We start from the raw sequence: 18,065 nt of genomic DNA on the forward strand, positions 1-18,065 counted from the left end.
GACAATACTCCTACAGAATTCTGTGTGCTTACAGCCTCTTCCCATCTTGGTAACTCAGCTTTCCTAGAGAGGAAAGGCGAGGACTATCAGAGGATGGGAAGTCCTTTGTAGGAGAACTTACTTAACATCTTTGTTAAGACAACTGGACTATTCCTGCTCTGGCATTCAGTTCTTCACCAGATAATAAAAATTACTGGGGATCCTTCCCATTTTTTATTTGTTTGTATGTACTTTTTCTTTTCTCTTTTCTTTTTTTTCCTGCCTTCATAGTGTAGCCCAGGTCTTTTATTTTGTATCAGGACTTCACAGTTTTTTTTTTTTTTCCTCATTGGGGGTTGTCGTCCCCTATGTTCTGAGCATGTGCATGTCAGACCCATGAGTTCTAGCTCTGTTCTATCTTTGAATATCATCAAGTTGAGCAATGTTTTGGTTGGTCCAATAATAATCTTTACACAACCTCTCATCTTACTTTAGTAAATATTTCTGAACTATGTGGGAAAGGGTTATTGGTAATTAAAAACCCATTCTAGATCAGCACACTGACCAGCTCATAACCCAACCTATCCTGTCTCAAATCACCATCCCAGGTGCTCTCCTAGATCAAATAGGACTCCACAAAAAAATATTGTTTGCATTTCTCTTAACAAAAGAAGGAGGGGTAAGAGGGAAGAGAGCAATGATTATACCTTGTAGATGAGCTATAAAAAAAGTTTCCTCCAGATATTTTTTTATCTGTTGATGTATTATATGGGTTTGCTTGATATTATTGTTTATTCTTAAAAAAAAATTAAGCCACAGTGCAACAATTACTACTTTTTTTTCTTTTCAGTTTCCAAGAGAAGACTTACAGCAAGATGAATAATCCAGCTATCAAGAGACTAGGAAATCACATTATCAAGTCTCCCGAAGACAAGCGAGAATACCGTGGGCTAGAGCTGGCCAATGGTATCAAAGTACTTCTCATCAGTGATCCGACCACAGATAAGTCATCAGCAGCACTTGATGTGCACATAGGTACAATTTAAAATTGTTTATTAAGCTTGGTTATGTTTTCTTGATCTAATGTTGACATTCATTAGAACTCTCCATATGTGTGCAAATAAAGACCTCCTAGTTATCAGTTTGATGTACCTTACTTTGTACAATAGCCCTGTACAGCTATTGGCAATCACATTTGTCAAAATAAAATAATTTTACATTTATTTTCCAAGACATTTTGTTAGGTTCTCAGCTAAGGTGACCTTGCAGCAAAGAAATTAATTCCCATCCTTTACAGTAGCAGTGGTAATGCTTTCACTTTTGTACACTTTTGGTACACTAGGAAATATCATATTTTCTAGATTCTTCTGTGCACATTTCCTCCACATTTAATGCAGTTTTAATCAAGTTGATTCTTACCTATATGTACGTAGGTGTGTTTCTTTTTTTCCTCTCTGAAAAGCTTTTATTTAACTCAATGGCATTTTAAAATTGAGGAAATAAAGTAATAACCATCATGTGTTGAACAAATAATTATTGCCAAGTATGACATAGTGCACTTTGCAAATATCATCTGATTTGTATTCGCACACCTCTCTAGTTTAGGTATATATAGAAAAAGTGACTGAGGCAAGATAAAGTATTGTGCTCACAGTTTCACAGTCAGCAGAGCTAGTAACCCTAAACCTATGCTCTTACCACTACACTGTATTATCTCCTGCAATAAAATGTCAGAGCTAGAAAGTTCTAGCTCTTATAAAACAGTGAATTCAACTTTCTTTCCCTCCAGTGTCATGTGTGAGGAAACTAATGTCCAGGGAAGTTAAGTAATCTGCCCACAGTTACCAACTAATTAATATCAGAAGCTGAGGCTAGCATCTAACCAATACCATTTTAGCCTGTGCCTAACTTTCTCTGATTGTATGGTTACGGAAGTTCCAGATCATCTGCAATCCATCTGTATTTTATAAATTTCAACATAAAAAAAAAAAGATTTGTGGTATGTATTTTTTTCTTCTCTTTCAGGTTCATTGTCAGATCCTCCAAATATTGCTGGCTTAAGTCATTTTTGTGAACATATGCTATTTTTGGGAACAAAGAAATACCCTAAAGAAAATGAATACAGCCAGTTTCTCAGTGAGCATGCAGGAAGTTCAAATGCCTTTACTAGTGGAGAACATACCAATTACTATTTTGATGTTTCCCACGAACACCTAGAAGGTGCCCTAGACAGGTAATGCCAAATACCCTATGAATTATCCAATGTTATGCACTTTATTACTTTAATAGTAGTAATAGTTACTATTTTTACAAAGATGTCTTCACAGCTTTATAGCTTAACAAAAAGTATTTTAACCAGTATTTTCCCCTGTGTTTTATAAAAAAGAAAAAAATAATGGGTGATAGTAAATATTTATTTTGTGGTAGAGGAAAAATAATGGCGTGACTTTAAGCCAGTCTTCAGCCCTACATAATATTTTATTGGCTTATGAAATTCTTACCAGCTCTTCCCATTCTAACTGGTATTCCATATGAAGCATGTCATGAAGAATAAACTGTAATAGTGTCATGGATTTCTTTCAAACATGCCCCTATTCCAGAATGCTAGGACTTAAATATTCTGTTCTCCTTTAATTACTCTAGTCTCAGGGATACTTAGATATAGAACTTTTTTTTATGGGAGTATAATTGACATTGTTTTAGTTTCAGGTATACAACATAATGATTCAATATTTGTATACATTACAAAATGATCACCATTGTAAGTCTAGTTACCATCCGTCATCATACAAAGTTACAAAAAAATTTTTTTCTTATGATGAGAACTTTCTTTTTCTTTAAGATTTTATTTATTTATTTGACAGAGAGGGAACACAAGCAGGGGGAGTGGGAGAGGAAGAAGCAGGCTCCCAACAGAGCAGGGAGCCCGATGCGGGGCTCAGTCCCAGGACTCTGGGATCACGCCCTGAGCCGAAGGCAGACGCTTAACGACTGAGCCACCCAGGCGCCCCATGATGAGAACTTTTAAGATTTGTTCTTTTGCAACTTTCAAGTTTGCAATGCAGTATTATTGACTATAGTTACCATGCTGTACGTTATATCTCCATGACTTTTATAACTGGAAGTTTGTATCTCTTGACTCCTTTCACTCATCTTCTAAATCCCGTCTTCTGACAACTGCCAGTCTGTTCTCTGTATTTATGACTTTTATTTTGTTTTGTGTTTTACATTCCACATATACGTGAGATCATATTTGTCTTTGTCTGACCTATTCACTTAGCATAATACCCCCAGGTCCATCCATGTTGTTGCAAATGGCAAGATTTCTTTTTTTCTTTTTTCTTTTTTACAGCTGAGTAGTATTCCATTGTGTATATATGCTGTATTTTCTTTATCCATTTGTCTATCCATGGACACTTAGGTTGTTTCTGTATCTTGGCTATTGTAAAAAATGCTGCAGTGAACATAGAGGTTTTTCCAAATTAGTGTTTTGTTTTGTTTTTTTTCCTTTGGATATATACCAAGAAGTAGAATTGCTGGATCATATAGTTTTTCTATTTTTAATTTTTTGAGGGTGGTTGTTCACAGTGGCAGCACCAATCTATATTCTCACCAACATAGGGGTTCCTTTTTCTCCACATTCTTGCCAACACTTGTTATGTCTTGTCTTTTTGTTAATGGCCATTCTGACTGGTATAAGGTGATATCTCATTGTGTGACACAGAATGTTTTGACCAGCAGTTTCAACCATGGGGACATTTTGTGAAAGTATTTTCTGGAGCAGGCTCCATTAGGCCAATTTAGTTTCTTGGTAAATTTTCAACACAGCTAATAATTTCTAATTTTTTGTCCTATTAGTGATGTGATTCATTATCCAAAGTGTAATTTTTCCTTGGTAACTTTTTATTGTTTTCTATATTTCCAAGAAGGTGTAATTCTGCAGCCTTTTGACCGGTCTGTAATGAATTTTGACTTAGCAGTTTTAGTAATAGCTTTATTTGCTTACTTGTATTAATAATAGTCATCATATATATATATATTTTTAAGATTTTTATTTATTTATGTGACAGAGAGACAGCCAGCGAGAGAGGGAACACAGCAGGGGAGTGCGAGAGGAAGAAGCAGGGTCCCAGCGGAGGAGCCTGATGTGGGACTCCATCCCGGAACGCCGGGATCACGCCCCGAGTTAAAGGCAGACGCTTTAACGACTGTGCTACCCAGGCGCCCCAGTCATCATATTTTTTAAAAAACCTAGTAGTTTAGGGGCGCCTGGGTGGCACAGTGGTTGGGCGTCTGCCTTCGGCTCAGGGCGTGATCCCGGCGTTATGGGTTCGAGCCCCACATCGGGCTCCTCTGCTGTGAACCTCTTTCTTCCTCTCCTACTCCCCCTGCTTGTGTTCCCTCTCTCGCTGGCTGTCTCTATCTCTGTCACATAAATAAATAAAAATCTTAAAAAACAAAACAAAACAAAACAAAACAAAAAAAACCCTAGTAGTTTGAATTTATTCCTTAGCGGAAAGAACATTAACAGGGAATAGACATGGGTTTGGGATACATGGCTGGGTCATAGTAGCCTGTTCCTTACTTATTCTAGATTATGTTTCAGTCTTTAGGCAGCAGCTTTGAGGTGTAATCATCTTTTGTATGTATTCCCAGAAGACTTCCATTAATGAGTTCCCTGGGATCATACACTGAATTTAATTTCCTGCTTTACAAATGCTACAGCAGATGTTCATATAATCTCTGTATGATGGAGGATGTCTGTTACTTGACTCAGAGGATTTAAAAAAAAACAAAAACACTTGTATAAGAGCATCTTTTTTTTTTTAAGATTTTAGAGAATATGTGCATGGGGGAGGGGCAGAGGGAAAGGGAGAGAGAATCTTTTTTTTTAAAGGTACTTTTATTTTTTTTATTATCTTTTTTTTAAATTTTATTTATATTTGACAGAGAGAGAGAGAGCACAGCAGGGGGAGTGGCAGGCAGAGGGAGAGGGAGAAGCAGGCTCCCTGCAGAGCAGGGGGAGCCCAATGCGGGACTCGGTCCTGAGCGGAAGGCAGTCGCTTAAACAACTGAGCCACCCAGGCGCCCTGGGAGAGAGAATCTTAGGCAGACTCCGCACTCAGTGTGGAGACAGTCACGGGGCTCCATTTCACGACCCTGAGATCATGATCTGAGCCAAAACCAAGAGTTCGACACTCAATAGACTGTGCCACCAGGCACCTCATAAGAGCGTCTTTTTAAAATATTAATTATACTGTGTCATTATCGTGACCCTTTATATGGACCTATCCAGCTATGGTATGTAGCTTTTAGGCACTTTTACCAGCTTAAACATATTGAGATAGGTAAAAGAGGTTACATGTCTTTAAATATCTGTTTCCACGTATCTTTGATTATAGACTCCAGATAGATGGACTTTTCCTTTGGGTTGGTATGTGTAAAGTACTTAGCACAGTATCGTATTTTCTGTGTGCATAAAATAAGTATCAAGTAGTGATAACAGTCTCTGACGGCTGGCCTGTGAAGTGCCATTGCCGAGACGTCTTTAGACCCAGGAGTCTGTTAGGCCCTATTCAGACATCTGCTTGTGGCTTCATCTGAATTCCGGATCTTGTTTTTATAAGATGGGGTCTAAAGTTTCTTAAGATTTACTGTATGAAATCTTGCTTTAAATTGCAGCCTGATACAGGAGAGTTAACTTACAACTAAAGTTATTTTATTTTTTTAAAAAGACTTTATTTGAGAGAGAGCATGAGTGGGTGGGGCGAGGCAGAGGGAGAAGCAGACTCCCTGCTGAGCGGGGAGCCTGATGCAGGGCTTGATCCCAGGACCCGGGGATCATGACCTGAGTCGAAGGCAGGTGCTTAACCAACTGAGCCACCCAGGTCCCCCACTAAAGTTATTTTAGTTTAAACTTTAGTACTACTACTAAAGGATAGCCTCAAGAGAAGCATTTGGTTACTTATATGAGAGTTACATGCCATGTTATTTGTTGAACCACTGGTTATAAAATTTTTAAATTCTCTTAATATTTTTTAAAAGCCCATAATGGTATCTTAGTCAAACTACTGTGTCCTAGGATTTTCATTCCATTATTTTTTCCCCACTAGTTAAAGTTTGTTTTTCTCCATAAGAAGAAAAGATATTCAAATAGAGCCTTTAAAAAGTAGGTCACTTGGGGTGCCTGAGTGGCTCAGTTGGTTAAGTGTCCAACTCTTGATCTCGGTTCGGGTCTTGATCTCATGGTCAGGAGTTTGAGCCCCATATTGGACTCCACGCCCAGCGTGGAGCCTACTTAAAAAGAAATTTTAAAAAACTAGGTCACTTAGTTTGACCTAAACTGTCTGAGTCTAAGTGCAATTACACCTTAAACTGTAAATTTAAGATTTGCCCAAGAACTGTCACCTGCCTTTTCCTTTTTGGGAGAATTAGCCGTATATAACAAGGATTTTCATGACTTGCCAAATTGCGTATATTAAATAGATTGCTACTGTCTTTGTAAGTCTTCCTTGCCTTTTTGCTGTTGTGATATTTTGATTTATAGTAAGAACTATATATTTGGTCTTTCTCCCTGTTCCTGGCCCCTATCTCCTAAAACCCTTGGAATTTCCTAAGTGATGAGAGTTTTAAAGGTGTCTTTTGGTATGTTAATAAGGTGACTTTGGGGAAGCCCTTAGGTAACTTGATGGGAGGCTGGTTTCCAGAGCAACTAGCCCTGTGATTGTAAGGTTGGAACTTTCACTCCTATCCAAAGACCTTCCAGGAGTGGGAGGAGGGGCTGGAGTTCAGTCACCAATGGCCTGTGATTTAATCAGTCATGCTTATGTAATGAAGCCTCCATAAAAACCCAGGATGACAGGGTTTGCAGAACTTCTGGGTTGGTGAAAACATGGAGGTTGGGGGGAGTGGCCTACGTGCCTCTTCCTGTGTACCTTGCCCTGTGCATCCCTTCCATCTGGCTATTTCTTAATTAAATCCTTTATAATAAATTGGTAATCTAGTAAGAAAAACGTTTCTCTGAGTCCTATGAGCTGCTGTAGCAAATTAATTGAACCAGAGGAGGTGGTGGGAACCTCTGATCTGTAGCCAGTTAGTTAGAAGCCCAGGTACAACTTGGTCTTGGGATTGGCATCTGAAGTGTGTCGACTGAGTATATTTTTACTGATGTCTCTGGGGTAGATTGATGTCTCTGAATTTACGTATGTCCAATATTTTTCTTCTGTTACTTGGAACTTACTTTGCATTTCTTTTGGTAGCAATGGTAGTTTTTTGATTCTGTAGAATTCATATTTCTTATCTGTTAAGTTTCAAACATATTTTTTTAAAGGCTACTCTTTTAAAATAACAGCTTTCAAATTGTTAATTGTGTTTCATACCCTTAGGTTTGCACAATTTTTCCTGTGCCCCTTATTTGATGAGAGTTGCAAAGACAGAGAGGTGAATGCGGTTGATTCAGAGCATGAGAAGAATGTAATGAACGATGCCTGGAGACTCTTCCAGTTGGAAAAAGCTACGGGGAATCCCAAACACCCCTTCAGCAAATTTGGGACAGGTTTGTCAACAGCAGCTTTCATGCATTAGTTCTCTCTGACCTCATTTAAACCCATGGCCTCTTTTCACAGTATTGTGTTTTACAGTTCAGGTTAGAGGATTTTAGAACTCCCCATTCCTAGTACCCTGTTCTTTTTAAACTCGCAGTCCTGAGAAAAGGTTTTTATATTGTTGCTACTCCCTGTTATTGCTTACCATACCTCTACACTTATGTTATCTGTCTGGTCCCTGTATAGGCACTCATATTTGTGACTTGTGACCTGAAATGAGACTGAAGCTTAGGTGTTTGAGCTTCATGGAGAAAGTGATGGGTTATTAAGAAGAGTGATCAAATATGAAGTAAGTTTGTTGGATAAGAAGATACAGAATGGAATTCAGAGTTTAGAAACAGTAAGAATGAAGTTACTCTAACACGTGGCTAGCATTTTGGCTGGTAGTTCAAAAAGATGTCAAATGGGCTCTTGTCAGTGGACTTCATACATAAAACTTGGGATGATATTCTTAAAATTGTGGTAATAATGACCTAAGCAATTATTTAGCCATCTAGAGGATGTACTCTGGCCATCATTCAAACAGGGGTCTGAATGTTGAAGGAGCACAGCCGTTAGAGGTGTGAATAGATGTTAAGTAGCATTTCAAAGAGAGAACAGATCCTTGTATTCTGAAGTATTCCTTCCAAATAGAAGTGCTTTTTTTTTTAATAATAATTTTTTATTATATTATGTTAGAAGTGCTTTTTTTACTGCTCACTTCAAGGCTTGTTGAGTTATTTTGCTCCCATCACTTCCACCTCTACTCCCTGCACATGCCTGGCATCCTGATGGGGATGACTCTGTGGGAGCTTGAATGCTGTAGGAAACACACCAGGTCCCTGCTCTCAGACTGCTGCAATGCCCTGGAAGGAGATTAGAGGTGGGGATGACAGGGAGTAGAATAAAATAAATGTGGAGATTCTTGATTTCATAATTGTACTCTTTTTCTTTATTCAATTTTTCATTAAAAAGTACATGTTTAATTTAAATATTTAAACAGTGCAAAAGTATTTTTAAAAAAGAGCAAAAACAAAAACTCTCTTTTCCTCATCTACTCCTGCCAGTCCCACTCACCAGATGTAATCGTTGTTAACAGGTTGCTATGATTAAAATACTGCTTTGGGGATTATAAAATGGCATAAAAATAATAGATTGTTGAGTGCACTTACAAATTTATGCATCTTATATAACTTAATTTGGGAACATTTTTTAAGACTATAAAGACAGCTTTCTTTCAGTTTGGATACCATTCCAGTATATCCCAACAGCAGCCAGGGAATTATCATAGCTTTGCAGAATGAGAAGGAGTTTTTATTTATTTATTTTTTTTAGTAATTGCTATACCCAGCGGGCTTAAACTCATGACCCCAAGATTAAGAGTCACATGCTCTTTTGACTGAGCCAGCCAGGTGCCCTGAATTAAGGAGTTATTTATTTAATTTATTTAAAAAATAGGGGCGCCTGGGTAGCGCAGTCATTAAGCATCTGCCTTCGGCTCAGGGCGTGATCCTGGCTTTCTGGGATTGAGCCCCGCATCAGGCTCCTCCGCTGGGAGCCTGCTTCTTCCTCTCCCACCCCCCCTGCTTGTGTTCCCTCTCTCACTGGCTGTCTCTCTGTCAAATAAATAAATAATAAAAAATAAAACAAAATAAAAAATATATTTATTTATTTTAGAGAGAGAGAAAGAGGGAGCAAGCAGAGGGAGAGGCAGAGGGAGAGGAAGAGAGAATTAGAGGAGTTTTTAAACATTGCGATTAGAAGCAGTGATATTATTATATTCTTTAGACTTATAGTACTTGGCACTCAGTATCAACATCACTGCTAAGATGAATACTATGGTCCCTAAAACGCCTATGTAATGCTGAGTTGTTTGAAAGGTGGTTTTTGGGTTCACCTAGGTGGCTTAGTCAGTTAAACATCCGACTCTTGATTTTGGCTCAGATCATGATCTCAAGGTTGTGAGAGACTGGGCCTCATGTTGGGCTCCATGCTAGGTGTGGAGCCTGCTTAAGATTCTCTCTCGCCCTCTCCCTCTGCTTCTCTCCCCCTAAAAAAGAAAGAAGGAAGGAAGGAAGGAAGGAAGGGAGGGAGGGAGGGAGGGAGGGAGGGTGGAAGGAAGGAAGGAAGGAAGGAAGAAAGGGAGGGAGGGTGGAAGGAAGGAAGGAAGGAAGGAAGAAAGGAAGGAAGGAAGGAGAAAGAAAGCAGGTGGCTTTTGTAGAGAACATCAGCATGCATGGTATATTACGAAGGGGATGTGAGTTGTAAAGAAAACAAATTTCAAAGTCATTACATCCAAATGGTTGTTGTCCTTTAAGTAGTCTCTCTGGTAAGTTAGATTACTTGCACCAACAATGCTGCTATTGTGCAGAACATGTTGGAACTCCTCTTTCAGAGTTGCTTTCTTTTAAATAGCCTCCCTGGTGACAAATCATAATCAGCATAATCAGGAAGCTGCCACATATCTTCCAGAAATAAATCCGGTGAATAAGGCGGGTGATATTACTTCTGGTCACAAGCAAGGAACAATTTAAAATGTTCTAGGGGAAGGTTTCAGGAGTGATGGGCGAAGAGAAACATTGAATGGTCATGTATGTATGGATGGATTCTGAGGGCTTGCTTGTTTTTAATAAACCACTGACAAGGCTAGGCAGTTAGTGAAGTATAAGGTAATATAAACAGTTAAGAGATGACTGAGCCAGACTCAGTACAAAAGTACAGAAAATGCGATAGAAGTAATGCAGATGCCAGGTTACCTTCTGATTTTAGAAGCTTAAACTAGGGGCACCTGGATGGTTCAGTCAGTCAAGTGTCCGACTCTTGGTTTGGGCTCAGGTCATGATCTCAAGGTCGTGAGATTGAGCCCCACATTGGGCTTCATGTTCAGCAGGGAGTTTATTTGAGGGTCTCTCCTTCTGCCCCTCCCCCTACTCGTGCAGGCATGCGTGCTCGGACACGCACTTTCTCTGTCTAAAATAGTCTTTTTAAAAAATTATTTTTAAAAGGAGTATAAATGAACTTTTTGGAGTAGAGGTTCTGTCCATTTTTAAGGTCACAGATATGTTTGAAAACATATGATATGATATGTTGGAAGATATGATGGAAGCTGTATACCCTCACCCTAGAAATGACACATATAACATTTTACAGAAGTGATCCTTGAAAAAGAATCCTTGTCAGAAATTTATACTTAGTTTACTTCTGTTACTTTTAGTGACTTTAGATGTTTCTGTGTATGTGGGTCATTTTCTCCATCAAGGGATTATGTTAATAATAATACTTAAAATACTAAAATATATTTAAAACATTATTATTTAGATAAAGATATCAGGAAAAGCTAAGTATTTTTATTGTTTATTTTTTTTATTTTTTTAAAGATTTTATATATTTATTTGACAGAGAGAGACACAGCGAGAGAGGGAAGATCAGCAGGGGGAGTGGGAGAGGGAGAAGTAAGCTTCCTGCTGAGCAGGGAGCCCAGTGTGGGGTGGGGCTTGATCCCAGGACCCTGGGATCAACACCTGAGCCGAAGGGAAACACTTAATGACTGAGCCACCCAGGCGCCCCTAGCTGAGTATTTTTAAATGAACAAAAGCCAAGCATTGTGTTATTTATTTTTAAAAAAACTCTACAGTAAGATGTTTCTCCTTTATAGTGGTTTTTCGTGCTTCAAAATAGTATATAGATCAGTTGCTTTCAAACTTTTTTGTATACAGCCCACTGTAAGAAACATGTTTTACTTAACAGCTCAGAGCACATATATGTGTGCTTGTGTAAGCAGCTAAAAATGAAAGTTTTACCAAACAATATCTATCTAATATCTTGGTCCCTCTGTTATATTGTTTCTTTAAAAAAAATTCTGGTCTGCCAATATTTTAAATTTATTTCATTATAATCAATGGGCCCCAACTCAAGTGTTAGGCAGTCATTTCGGTAGGCTCAGAAAAAGCATTTGTTAAAGCTCAGCACTTGTTCATGAACAAAAACAGCAAGAGGGGTGCCTGGGTGGCTCAGTTGATCAAGTGTCCTGATTCTTGATTTCGACTCAGGTCATGATCTCAGGGTCGTGAGATCAAGCCCCACCTTGGGCTCCGCACTGGGCGTGGAGGCTGCTTGAGATTATCTCTCTCTTCCTCTCCCTCTGCCCTCCTTCCCCACCCCTGCTCCTGTGCCGCACTATGTGCAGGCACGTGTTCTCTCTCCAGAAAAACAAAAAACAAAAAACTCTTGCGCTAATAAAAACCTTCATCAAACATAATTAATGATAGGGTTTCAAAAGGATTTCCATTGAAAGGCAAAAACAAAACAGGAATACTGTGTAATCACTTTTTCGTTCAGCTACCATACTATTGTTACTAATCATTGCAATAAGGGAAGGCAATGTGATATGTAAGAGGTAGAAAGGAAGCAAAAGAAAATTTATTCCGTGATTGCATAAAAATATTCAAGAAAATTTTTAGATCAACCATTAAAAATAAGGTAATTCGCCAAGGATGCCAAAAGACAAGAAACACTAAAATTGCATTCTTATATCAATAGTAATCAATTAGAAAAATGTTACAGGAAAAGTGATTTCACTTACATATAAAAATATCTGTAAGGTATTTAGAAATAAGTCTAACAAGAAATGCAAGAAATATATAGTGCATATGAAAGAATACCTGAGTAAATGGGAAGATAGACCATGTTCATGAATGGGTAAACTCAGTATCACACAGATGTAAGTTCACCACAAATTTATCTTAATCCAATGCAGTGCCAGTTAAAAGCCCTAGTTTTGTTTTGTTTGTTTGTTTGTTTGTTTGAGGAACCTGATAATCTGATTATAAAGTTAGTAAGAAAGGGGGGTGCCTGAATGGCTCAGTTGGTTGAGCATCTCTTGGTTTCAGCACAGGTCATGCTCTCATGGTCATGAGATTGAGCCCAGTGTCAGGCTCCCCCTTCAGTGGGGAGTCTGCTTGAGATTCTTTCTCTCCCTCTCCCTCCACTCCCCTGCTGCTTACATACTCTCTCTCTCTCAAATAAATCTTAAAAAAAAAAAAAAGGAAAGAAAGAGTAAAGGCCAAGAATAGCTAAGATGCTTTTGAAGAGCAACAAAGGACTAATTCTACCAGATACCAACACTTAGTAAAAGTTCTAGTTGTTACAGCAGTGGAATTGGTGCAAGAATATAGGAAGATAACAGATTATAGACCTTAGAAATATACCTGCACATATATGGAAATTTGACCTAAGACAGAGGGACGTTACAAATAGATGAAGAAAGAGGAAAATGCCTGTGTAGAAATAAGTGGATTAGATGCTCGTCTCATACCATACACAAACGTAAATTCCAGGTCAATTAGACCTAATTATGGAAAGAAACTTTTACAACTTGTAGAAGAAAATATAGATTTTTTTTTCATCTTAAGAAAAGCGTTCTTAAAGGGGAAAAAAAAAGAGACAAACCAAAAAATAGACTCTTAACTGTAGAGAACAAACTGGAACTGATGGTTCCCAGAGGGGAGGTGGGTGGGGATAGGTGAAATAAGTGAAGGAGATTAAGTGTACACTCATAATGAAGAACACTGACTAATATGGAGTTGTTGAACCACTGTACTGTACACCTGAAACTAATATAACCCTTTATGTTAACTGTACTGGAATTAAAAATTTTTTGAAGTGTTATTAAGCACATAAAGCACAAACCATATCTTTTAGAGATAAATGTAAATCATAGGTTTAAAGATAAATTTGACTTCATTAAAATTTTAAATTTCTGTTCAATAGACCTAAAAGCAAAAGATAATCCACACACCCAGTGAAGATATTTGCAAAGCATATAACATAAAAACTTCCGTAAGTAAATAAGTAAAAGATAAAACAGCTCGTTAGAGAAATAGGCAAAGGATATGGAGTTTACAGCAGAGGGCATTTGAGTAAACATTAAAAAGATGTTCAAATCATTAAAATCAGGGGAAAATAAAATTAAAAAATAAAATAATGAGGGGTGCGTGGGTGGCTCAGTTCGTTGAATGTCCAACGCTTGATCTCAGTTCAGGTCTTGATCTCAGGGTTGGGAGCTCAAGCCCTGAGTTGGGCTCCATGCTGGGCGTGGAGCCTACTTAAAAAATTAAATTAGAAAGAAATAAAACAGTGAGATAACATTTCACACCTATCGGGTTGGCAACAATCGAAAGTCAGGCAAAACCGAGTATTGTGTTGGTTAGGATGTAAAAAAAACAGAGACTCATATGCTGTTTTTGGGAAAATAAATTGGTTCATCCACGTTGTAAAGCACTTTGGCAATATCTGTTGGAGTGACGCTCATGCCCTTTGACTCAAGGAACCCGTTTCTTGATGTATACCCTAGAGAGAAACAACTTTAGTCATTGTGCGCAGGGAACATATATAAGAATGTTCAGGAAGCACTTTTTGAACTAGTGAAAAGTAGGAAATGACTAAATGACTGCTCACAGTTGAATAAATTAATACATTTTGGTCTGTTAAGACAGTGGAATATTCTATAAAAGTTAAAATGAGTGAACTAAAGCTCAAGTGTCCAAACCAGGTAAAGAGCAAAATATTTTGACCAAAATGTAAGTTGCAGACTGTGTTTTGTGGGATAGCTTTCTATAAAATTTGAAAACAGGCAAAACAGTACTGCATCTTGTTAATGTCTATATGTGTATGTAATATAGTATAAAATATGCATGGGAATGATTAAACACCAAATTCTTTTTAGTATCTCTGGGAGTGAGGAGAGAGAGACAGGAGGAGAGGGGAGGAGAGACTGTCTCTGGGAGGAAATAATTTTGTAGCAAAATATGACAATGTGAAGAGTGATAAAACTGGGTAGTAAGTACATAGGTGTGAATGGTGTAATTCTGGATGTTTAAATATTTATAAATATTTTACAATTTTAAAATTAGAAGAACTGTGAAATATTTCCTTTACCCACTTATCTGCTGAAAGGGAGAGTGAAAGGCTGACAGGGTAGCACTTTTCAAGATGAGCAGGAGAAAGCCTCCTTCGGTGCGGCAGGGCTGTTCGTGTGTTTACTACTTAAGCTTGTCTGTGGCAAAAGAAACCTACACGTTACCTGTCTTGTTCTAGTAAGCATTTGGTTTTGTAAACCTTTGTCTGACCAAGTGGGACAAGCCTTTAACATGTTGTCCTTTTTCCTGTGTCTTGGGTTCCCATACTCAGAGTTTCACATTCTCAACTGACATCTGGCAAGTATTTTTCTGTTTGAAGTCGGTAACTGTGTCAAAGTTGTTTTCATAGCTACCGTGTGTTAAATCTGTCTCCACACACATGTTTTCATTGAATCACTGTATGACTCTCCTAGCCTCGGACTTCAGCCAGGAATCCCACCTCCAACTAGCATATCCCTAGGTGATTTAAAGTTCGGCTTCCAAAGTTGGGCAGTACTCGAGGTGAATATTTGCTCTGCCACCGGCCAGCTCAGAGACTCTAGGCAAGTTTCTTAACTTTTGTAAGCCTCAGTTTCCTCCCATATTGGGTTGACACGAGAATTAAATGAGGCTGTACATGTGAAGTGGTTAGCAAAAATAATTAATTTAAAGAAGTAATAGTAGCCTTCACAATAACCATATCACAGCTGTGAGAGACATCCAAACTTTGAAAAGGACCCTGCCACGAAAGGTGAGTTGGTCACCAAGAGCGACGCGAAGTAGGTTTGGTGAGCTGACTATAGGGCAGTATGTTCTTAGAGGAATGTTGTTCTCTTGGTGTCCACATTGGCTTTTTCCTTCATGTGTCATTACCGGTGCCTTTAGTTTTAGTTCCGTAGTTCCTGATAAATTGGATGCCATTTATGCATTTATTCATTCATTTCGCCTCTCCATGGGATACAAGCAGGAGCAGTTGGATTTTTAAAAGTAGTTTAGAAAAGGAAAGGGAAAACCTTAGTTGTTATTTTTTAGTGATCTGCTAAACATAACACCACAGACACTGTGGGAACAACTGGATTTAGTCAGCTGGGAAGGAAATAAAAGAAGGAGGTCAAGGAGTGGATGAAGGAAACAAAACAGGCTCTCCTTGTTGTATAGGTGGAGTGGAAGACAAAGTGGGCACGTGGAAAAAGAGGGTGGGTGGCTCTGTATTTTAGGGACGGGTGCCATTTTTCTTACTTGTTATTTACTCGAGTATGTTTTGTAGTGTGTGCCACAGAATTCTAATAATTTGAGTAGGGTGTTATAAGTTAGCCCAGATGATGTCTTTCTCCCTTAGTTGACAGATAATTCTTTTTTAACCCCCCTACATGTAAAGTACATTAGAATATGCAAAGAAATGTAACCAGTATCTTTACATTCAAGGTGTTTATAGTTGAGTTGGAGACTTAATGACAAACCCAGGATTTCCCTGGAGTATAAGCTCGGGTTTGATTTTCCAGGATCATTATCTCTTCTTTCTCTTCCTCTGCACTAAATTTTATTGAGTGCTGTGCTAAGTACTTTTCCTGGATTATTTAACTTAATTCTTACAATATCCTCAGTAGGTAATGCTCTTATTATGTTCGTTTTATAGATGAGTAAACAAACACTAGAGAGAAGGTCATTAAATTGCTTGGGGTCACTCAGCTTTTAGGTCCTGGAGCCGTGATCTGAAACCAGATCTGGTGCTTTTAATCACTGTTCTATTCTACCTGCATAGGGTTCCCTGAAATTGAATTTTCCAGGACCTTGGAGATGTAAACTGAATTCTCCTGAAGGGTAGGTAGGATTTTCCTTAGCAGAAGGAAGAGCCATTCAAGAGGAAAAAGCACTAGTATTTATTGTATGAGTACTAAATGCCACAGACTGGGTAGGTGTTCTACCTAATATGATTTCATTTAACCTTCACCACCAATACTGAAATTTCATCATGCCCTTTGACAGATGCCAAAACAAACAGAAAATAGCCTGTGGGGCATGCAGGGAGAGGGAGGTAGGGTGATAATAGAAGTTTCTGTATAGGTTAGAAGATTCTATATCAAGTCAATCTTAAAGCCTGTGTTCTTTGCCATAATGTTAGCTTGGCCTCAAAACCGTGACAAGAAGAAAAGACTAAGGAATGAACGCAGTGACTTTTAGAGCACGTGACTTAGAATCATTTAGTTATAAGAAAGGACACTTTTCCATAGGAAGAGGAAAGAACAGGTGGGAAAATGGATTAGAACTGAAAAACATGAAATATAAACCAGAAGGAATTGAATGACTCCTGATCTTGGGATGATGATAATGACCCTGACAACAGTTAATCATTTACCTTTTCTCCAGTCCCTCCATTCCTTTCTCCTCTTCCTTTTCAAATGGAGACTTTAAAACCAACAAAAGTAGACGAATACTATAGTGAACCCCATGTATGCATCACTCTGCCCCTGGCCAGTCTGGCTAATTCCCATTCACCCTCTTGTTTATTTTGAAGAGATCCTAGACATCATATCCTATACTCACAAATATTTCAATATATGTCTCTGAAAGATAATGACTCTTTTAAAAACAACAAAAATAACATTATCACTAATCTCTAATATCTAGTTTTCAGACTTCTAGTTGTCTCATAAAAATCTAATTTTTAAATGTATATTTGGATTAGCGTCCACATAATGTTGAAATGTTAGTAATTGATAGGTCTTTAAATATCTTTTGGTTTATAGGTATAGGTTCATCCTTCATCTCCCTCCCCTTACCACCCTAGAATTTTTTTATTGAAGAATTAGGTTGGTTGCTATATAGAATTTTTCATAGCCCAGATTTTCCTGCATGCATCTCAGCAATGTAGTTTAACATATTCCTCTGACCATTGTCACAATTTCCACAGATTGGCAGTTGGATATAGAGGATTGATCAGATTCATGGGGTTTTTTTGGACAAGACTTCATAGGTAGTGATGTGTTCTTCCATCAGGGCATATAAAGTCTAGTTGTCTCTCTATTTGTAGTGCTGCAACCATTGATTCTCAATGCATCACCTCCCTAATTTTAATTCAGTTTTTCTCCTATTTGAATAGTAGTTGTTATAGGAAAGGCAGGACAAATGCTTGATTCATTCCCTTCATTTACAGTTTTCAAAATAATGAGTTGGTTCCCTAGCATCCTTGAATGATGACTCATTTGTTTGGACATTACAAATATTTGATATGTTTCAGCCCACTTCATCATTTAATATTCCCTAAATTTTTCCATGGATGTTGTTACTGTCTTGTTTTTTTCCCTACTAGGATTTGTATCTATGGAAAACTAGAAATTTATGGAAATCCAGAAGTGGATTAATCAAGTGTACAGGTGCTTTTTTAGGACATTTACGAGGTTTTCACTTCTAGTTCTGTTTCATAACTTGCATCTTGTAGGTACTAATCCAAGTGCAGGAGAATTGCCCTTTTTAATTTTATAAGAAAATTCATATGTGTCTCAAAAGGCTTTAGTCTTTTCCAGGATTTTTAAAAGATTGTTATAGCAGGAAGAAAGAACTTACTTAGAAAAAAAGGTTTATAATACAGTCAACCCTTGAACACTGT

At 38.0% G+C, this 18,065-nt stretch overlaps 1 protein-coding gene across 2 annotated transcripts in view; it reads left to right on the forward strand.

Annotated features, from left to right (window-relative positions):
- IDE (insulin degrading enzyme) overlaps positions 1–18,065 on the forward strand; it is a 110,162-nt gene that overhangs the window by 27,545 nt on the left and 64,552 nt on the right. For both annotated transcript variants that reach the window (XM_040624139.1, XM_040624138.1), the window contains exons 2-4: positions 830–1,014; positions 2,005–2,212; positions 7,365–7,534. In XM_040624139.1, the coding sequence (XP_040480073.1) occupies positions 830–1,014; positions 2,005–2,212; positions 7,365–7,534 (563 nt within the window). The remainder of the gene's footprint in view (positions 1–829; positions 1,015–2,004; positions 2,213–7,364; positions 7,535–18,065) is intronic.

This window comes from Ursus maritimus, unplaced genomic scaffold, assembly GCF_017311325.1.
Source record: "Ursus maritimus isolate PB19 unplaced genomic scaffold, ASM1731132v1 scaffold_7, whole genome shotgun sequence".
NCBI lineage: Eukaryota > Metazoa > Chordata > Mammalia > Carnivora > Ursidae > Ursus > Ursus maritimus.